The sequence below is a fragment of the Miniopterus natalensis genome, chromosome 9, assembly GCF_054644295.1.
Source record: "Miniopterus natalensis isolate mMinNat1 chromosome 9, mMinNat1.hap1, whole genome shotgun sequence".
Taxonomy (NCBI): Eukaryota; Metazoa; Chordata; class Mammalia; order Chiroptera; family Miniopteridae; genus Miniopterus; species Miniopterus natalensis.
The window spans coordinates 19,656,326-19,663,231 of record NC_142089.1 but is presented as its reverse complement, the minus strand read 5'-3'; the positions used below and the strand labels follow the sequence as shown (position 1 = coordinate 19,663,231).

At 55.8% G+C, this 6,906-nt stretch overlaps 2 protein-coding genes across 2 annotated transcripts; both read right to left on the bottom strand.

The window, feature by feature from the left end:
- Positions 1 to 285: 285 nt before the first annotated feature.
- GJB4 (gap junction protein beta 4) lies at positions 286 to 1,089 on the bottom strand. Its single transcript, XM_016219796.2, has one exon. It carries the CDS (start codon positions 1,087 to 1,089, stop codon positions 286 to 288), a length of 804 nt encoding a protein of 267 aa, XP_016075282.1.
- A 2,915-nt stretch (positions 1,090 to 4,004) lies between these two features.
- On the bottom strand, positions 4,005 to 4,802 carry GJB5 (gap junction protein beta 5). Its single transcript, XM_016219787.2, has one exon. It carries the CDS (start codon positions 4,800 to 4,802, stop codon positions 4,005 to 4,007), a length of 798 nt encoding a protein of 265 aa, XP_016075273.1.
- Between the last annotated feature and the right edge of the window lie 2,104 nt (positions 4,803 to 6,906).

The window sequence follows — 6,906 nt, the reverse complement described above, 5'->3', positions numbered from 1 at the left end:
CCTATCTATCACTCCTCACCTGGTCTGCAAGGTACTGAGAAGAGCATATTTATTAAGGGTTTTGACATACCCTATAACCACATATAAAATTCCAGCCATTAAATCTCCCTCCCCTGGGGCTCAGGACGCTGAGACAGAACTGTCCCCCAGCACTGGCCCCTGGGTGGACTTCTTGAGCCCCATAGCCCCTTCCTCACATGCCTACTTGCAGAGAGTGCGACTGCCCTGCTGTGGTCTCAGGGAGCAGGTGGGGGACATGGTGGTCCTAGTTGCCAACCTCACAGGTCACGGATACCCACCTGTGTCCAATGCGGCCGAGCTGGCCTTCATTAGGACAGAGTTCCCGTCTTGGGGGTGCTCTCCCTGGGAGAGGGCATACGGTGGGCATGAATCATGTAGGCGACTCTGGCGCCGAGACCGACGGTGCCTGGGGCCGACGATCTCCAGGCACCTCTTGCCCACCAGGTAGGTTACCTCGCTGAGGTTGAGCAGGATGCAGATCACAGCTGTGGCCACCATGAAGTAGGTGAAGACCTTCTTCTCGGTGGGTCGGGAGATGTAGCAGTCCACAGTGTGGGGGCAGGGTGACTCGGAGCAGGCCACTACTCGGGGCATGTCGTAATGCCCCTGGTAGAGGCGGTGGAAGGTGTAGAGGAAGCCCGAGTCCACGGCGGCCTTGAAGAGGAGACTCAGCAAGTATGTCCACCAGAGCCCACCCCGCTTCTTGGTGGGGTTGTCATATAGGGACGGGGCATTGGGTCCATGTTTCAGGCGGTGCCTCCGCTCCCGCTCCTCGCGGTAGGCCACGTGCATGACCACCAGCAGCGAGGGGCAGGTGACCAGGATGAGCTGCAGGGCCCAGAGGCGCACGTGGGACACGGGGAAGAACTGGTCATAGCAGACGTTGGGGCAGCCTGGCTGCTTGGTGTTGCAGACAAAGTCCTTCTGTTCGTCATCCCACACGTCCTCTGCCGCCACCACGAACACCAGCACGCGGAAGATGAACACCACTGACAGCCAGATGCGGCCCAGCGCCGTGGAGTACTTGTTGACCCCACTCAGGAGGCCCTGCAGGGACCCCCAGTTCATGCTGCCGGTTCCTCACGTGGACAGCGTACACCTACTCAGGCCAGGGAGAACCTGGAAATGGGTGCCTTTATTAAAGATGTGATTGACAAAACTGTTTCACAATCACTGTGTAATCAGGTCCTCACTCACAATGACTTGGCGGGGTAGGGATTGCCATTGTCCCCGTTTCAAAGGGGAGTAAGCTAAGGCCCAGAGAGGCACCTGCCCAAGGCCCCACAACTGGAAGTGGCAGAGCTGGTCTTGAACTTCCGTCTTCCAGTTCCAAAATCAGGCAATATTTTGTTCTATAAAGTAACAGATACACGTGAAGGATAATCGTCCTGCGTGGATGTGCCTGCCAACTGCTTTGACCCCAACTTTCAGCCCTGTGGGTCACCGACCTCTAAAGAAGTAGCAGGAAGGCATGGATTGAATGATCCACTCTGCCAATGGCTGCCAGGGCTGGACCAGGGCAGGACCAGGGCAGGAGGGGAGCAACAAGTATCTTTAGCCTCCAGTTTCCTCCAACGTGAGCTAGACCCTGAGCTGGGCATGTTCACGTCAGCCTTAGGCAGACCCTCGTGTGATGTCCATTCTCATTCCTCCTCTCTGGCCCCAGGACAACCCTGCCTTGACTTTCTTTCCCAAACCAAACAGGCTCTCTCTCTGGAACCACGGTGGCTTGGTATCACCCTGGCCCCTTGCTGCTCCCCTCCCGCCATGGATGCTGGCCCCGCTTGCTGACTGTCCTGACTACAGTGGGTTCCGCTGGAATTCCAACCATTCTGGCTTTAGGGGAGGGAGTGGGGCAGGGACAGAGGCGGGATTCTGGCACGGTCCGCCCCACATTTACCCTTTCTCTCAGGGACATCCCCTTCTTTGTTTGCTCAGCAGCTGTTTGCTAGCCAAATCTGTTATTTCCACTCAGGCCCCTGTCCTATGTGCTCCACCGCTGGAGTGCCATCATGTTCCATCTCTGACCCTGGCTCCTCCTCTGTCCCTCACTCAGATCTCAGCATCTTCAGACTTCGTGCCCTTGGGACATTTTCCTAGCACCCTCCTTTCATGCATTATCTGTACTCAAATGGTCTGTTTTCCTGTCTTCTGTGCCAGGCTGTCCTTCTGGAGGGCAGCCCCCTGTCTCACCATCTCTGTTTCCCAGGACTCAGCACCAGGCCTGGCCCAGTGAACACACAATAATGTTTGCTAAACTGAATCGAAACCCCACTTCCTTCCTCTTCCCGCCTCTTCTTTGGACCTCTATCCTCCCTTCAGTCTGGAAGGACATTCCTTCCCCTCTATGGGGCTTCCCTGTTTCTTTCCAGGGAACCTCAGTCCCCTCTGCTTTTCCCTGAAGCATGGCCCGGGGCCCGAGGCCCCCTGGGGATCCTCAGCCCTGCTGGACCCTGCTTCCCAGCCCAGCCTCCTGCCCAATGTGGTCCTCACCTTTCTCTGTCCTGGGTCCCGCAGCCTCTCTCCCGTCCCTGCGCTGGTCTGTCTGCCTGAGGGCCTCCCAGAGGCAGCTTTTGTTCCTTACTCCCCTGCTGGGTGGGGCTTTCTGAGCCAATGGGCCAAGGAGAGTGAGCGGGTGGGCAGGCTGGCAGGCGGACTTCCCCGGGCACATATTCAGAGCAAACACCTGCGGCTCCTCGCCTGGCCCACGCCTTCTCTCCAGCCTGGCTGGGCATGGCCGGGTCGGGCTACCTGGTCTGGCAGGTATGTGGGTGAGACTGCAGTGAGGGGGGCAGGAGCCTGGTATCCTCATTCCCCGGGCCCATGGCATTGCTCCTGTCCCCTTCCCGTTGCCTTATTGCTTCCTGTCCCTCTGTCCTCAGGCCTCTCTCCTGCCCTTTTCTCTGGAAGCCTGGTTCTGAAGTCCTCAGCAGCTGACATCTGTAGAAAGGGGCAATCTTGACTCAGCATCCCACCTTGGTTGGGAACATTTCTGGGGACTAGAGCTTGGGTCACTGGCAAGCTGTGTAGGGCATGGGAGGGGCTGACTGTGGCTCTTCTAAACAAGGGAACCCACTGCCTGGTGGAGACAAGGAGAGCAGGGTGGCAGCGTGAAATGCCCCGGCTGTCAGCACTCTGTGGCCAGGCCCACAGGGAAGCTGGAGTGTGAGCCAGTGGGGCTGCAGAGGGACCTTGGGGCAGTGAAGGTTAATGTGTAGCCAGGGCGGGGCTCCTCTGCCTCATTCCCCACAAGCATTTATTGAACACTTCCTAATACCAATGATTAACATTTATGTGGCCTTTTATAGCTGGCTAACCCCATCCACAACCATGAGCTCATCAGGTCCTCTCAACAATCCCACAGGCTCAGAATCATTAACTCATTTTGGAGGGGAGCTGAAGTCACTTCCCTAGAGTCCCAGTGAAACTTGGGCTTGAATGCAAGTGTTCTGACTCAAGTCTACTGCCCAATGCCACTCCTCACATGTTAACACCCATTCTCTTTGCAGACAATCTATAGGCCTAAAATTACAACTGAGGATAAAGGCATGAGCAGGCAGTGTGACCCCCAGGAGTGCTGGGGACTCTTTCTGGGGGAGAGGATGGCCCCTCACCTGGCTGGACAACCCTCCGCAGGGGCAGGGAGAGTGACCCAGTGACCCTCTCTTTGTGATAAGGGTCATAAAGGCTGAAGGACCAAAGGGTACCTTGAATCAGTGGAGGAGTTGACTTTTATTAAGCCCTGACCGTGGGTCCCACACATGAAAGTTGCTCGCACATCTGTCCTCTAATTAAACTCCTCCTCATAGCAACAGCCCTATATGGTAGGCCTCATCATCTCCATTTTACACAAAGGAAACAGAGGTGCCCAAGGCCACACAGCTGGGGCAGGTGGCAGGAGCTTCCCACCCCTAAGGCTGCACCCGTGACAGATGCGGGGCCCTTCCAGCCAGGCCCGCCACCAGCCCAGCGCAGGCAGCCCCTCACAGGATGGTTTTCTTCACGTGGTCTCGAGGGTGGTCTGGTAAGAGGGGAGGGTGAGTGTCTGGGCCCAGAAATATGAGGTCGCCTGCGAGGAGGTCATCCTGTTTGCGGGAAGAAGCGCTGGCCGCCCTGGCTTTCCTCGCTGCCAGGCACTCGCGACACCTCTTGCTCACCAGGTAAACCAGCTCCACGAGGTTGAGCAGGATGCAGATGGCAGCCGTGATGACCATGAAGAGAGTGAAGATGCTCTTCTCTGAGGGCTTGGAGATGAAGCAGTCCACTGTGTTGGGACACGGGGCCGCGCGGCACTTGACCACAGGAGGGAGGATGTATTTGGGGTAGAACAGGTGGAACACATAAAGGAAGACAGTGTCTATGCCGGCCTTGAACACCAGGCTGCAGACGTATGTCCACCAGAGCCCACCCCGCTTCTTGCCGGGGTTCAGATAGAGGCGCCCGCCGTCCTCCCCCGCCGCCTCTCGGTGCTTCTTCTCCCGCGCCTCCCGGTAGGCCACGTGCATGACCACCAGCAGCGAGGGGCAGGTGACCAGGATGAGCTGCAGGGCCCAGAGGCGCACGTGGGACACGGGGAAGAACTCATCGAAGCAGACGTTGGAGCAGCCCGGCTGGCGGGTGTTGCAGTCGAAATCCTTGTGGTCGTCGCTCCACACTCGCTCGGCCGTCACCAGGTACACCAGCACTCGGAAGATGAAGACCAGAGACAGCCAGATGCGCCCGAACGCTGTGGAGTACTTGTTGACCCCGCTTAGGAGCCCCTCGAAGATCCCCCAGTTCATGGTGGACCCAGGCGTCGGCTGCTACTGCAGGGGGGAGATAATAATAATTTCCCACATTTAGAGTAGTCCCTGTGAACACTTTAGAGACACATGTCATCGTATCTAATCCTCACAGCCACAGAGGAGCTAGGTTCTATCACTGAACCCATTTTACAGTTGGAGGAAACTGACGTTTAGAGGGGTTACACAACTATTAGGTGAAGAGCTGGGATTTGAGCATAAGTAGTTAAGTCAGAACCCAACTCTTACTCACAGAGTGGGCGAAGGTGAGTCCAGGGAGCCACTCATTGCTCCCAGGGCCTGCAGCTCTGGCCTTGCAGTCTTGCAGAGTGAAGGTTTAGTAGGTGGGACATTCTGCCTTCTCCCTCTGTCCCAACTCTGGCCCTCCTCCTCAGGGGGCTGAGCCTTGGGAAGACTTCTTTCCTTTCTGCACACTGCTCTCTCTTAGCCCCTCCCAAGGGGAACCTGCTCTTTGCCCTTTACTTGACTTGGAGGATGAGTTTGGAGAGGAGGCTGAAAATTTGTCCCCAAACCCCCACAGGGCCTAACACTCAGTTAAATTATCCAGGCAGTGCACTGCTCAGGTGTAACTCACCTGAAGCAAGGCCAATGGCAATCCAGCTGAAAGATAACATGGGGGCAATGGTTCTCTTTATACAATAAGTTTCCTAGAGTAGCCTGGTAATGCAGTGTTTCCCAACTGGTGTTCCATGGAACCCTGTTCCATTGGCTGGCTATAGGAGTAGTGAGAAAAAAGGAACGTGCATTCAAGAAAGGGAGGCAAACTGGCGGTGTGGCTCAGTGGTTGAGCATCGACCTAGGATCCAGGAGATCGAGGTTGATTCTGGGTCAGGGCACATGCCCAGGTTGTAGGCTCAATCCCGAGCAGGGGGCGTGCAGGAGGCAGCCAATCAGTGACTCATCACTGATCTCTCTCCCTCTCCCTCTCTCTGAAATCAATAAAGACATATCAAAAAAAAAAAAAAAAAAAAAAAAAAAAGGAGGCAAACATAGCATTTGCAAAGTTAAATAGGTCCCCTTACTTGGCCATGCTGATGAACTCATGTTGTGACTCTCCGGAGGAGGGCGGAATACGTGGTATTGTCCAAACTCTTTTGACCACAGGCTCCATTTTCATCCTGTGGAATAGCCTAGTCAAGACACCATGGGCAATGCTGCTTTTGTTACCTCTGCTGGTGAGTTTGGTGTGCTAAACACACAAGAATCAGGTTTACTTCCATTTAAGGATGTGACTGCTGTTTCCGGTGAGGGGTGCCCACTTTCTCTCTTGGAATTCCTCTGGCTGGTTCTTAGGGGGAGAGACCCATGCACCAATCCCACCCTACAGGGCCCCCAGAACCTCAGGGAGCTTGTCTGCACAGCCTCTTGCTATGAGGGGTTCCTGATGCCCTTTCGACTGCTGGTCCAGGCTGAAGTTCACCAGGATGTCCTGACCCCCTGCAGGATCTGCAGCAATTGAGCAGGGTAGTGGTAAGAGCCAGTATTTGTTGAGTGTTTACAAAGCGCAGCGCTAGGCACTGTTCTGAGCACTTGGCACGAATCAATACAGCGGCAACTGTAGGAAGGGCCGTGATAATTTTTATTCCCAGTTTACAGATGAGGAAAGTGGAGCACAGAGAGGTTAATTCATTTGCTCACAGTTACACAGCTGGTAAGCAGCAGAACTGAGATTGGAACTCAGGCCGGCTGGCTCCAGAACCCACACTCTGGGGCGGGGCCCTTTTCCTGGAAAGCTGCCTTGGTGCCTGGTCTGTGCCCACTCCCTCCTATACTATGTAGGTTCTGGTCGAGGGAGGCCAGGGTGTCTCTGCTCCCTACCCTCTCTCTCCACTATTCTGTCTACACCACCCTTCACTGGTACGTGGGGCTCCCGCTCTGAATCATCAGCTTGTCTTTGCTCAGTCCTGCCAAAAGTGGGTGGAACTCCTGGCATCTTCTCAGGAACAACCAGGGAGGCTCCAACACTTACTCCCCAGGGGCTCTATGCCCAGCCCACCTGGGGTGGGGCAGGGTAGGGCTGTGCAGGCCCAGGCAGAGCTGTTCAGCTTGCCCAGCTCCAGGTTTCCCTGCAGCCCCTCTCCAC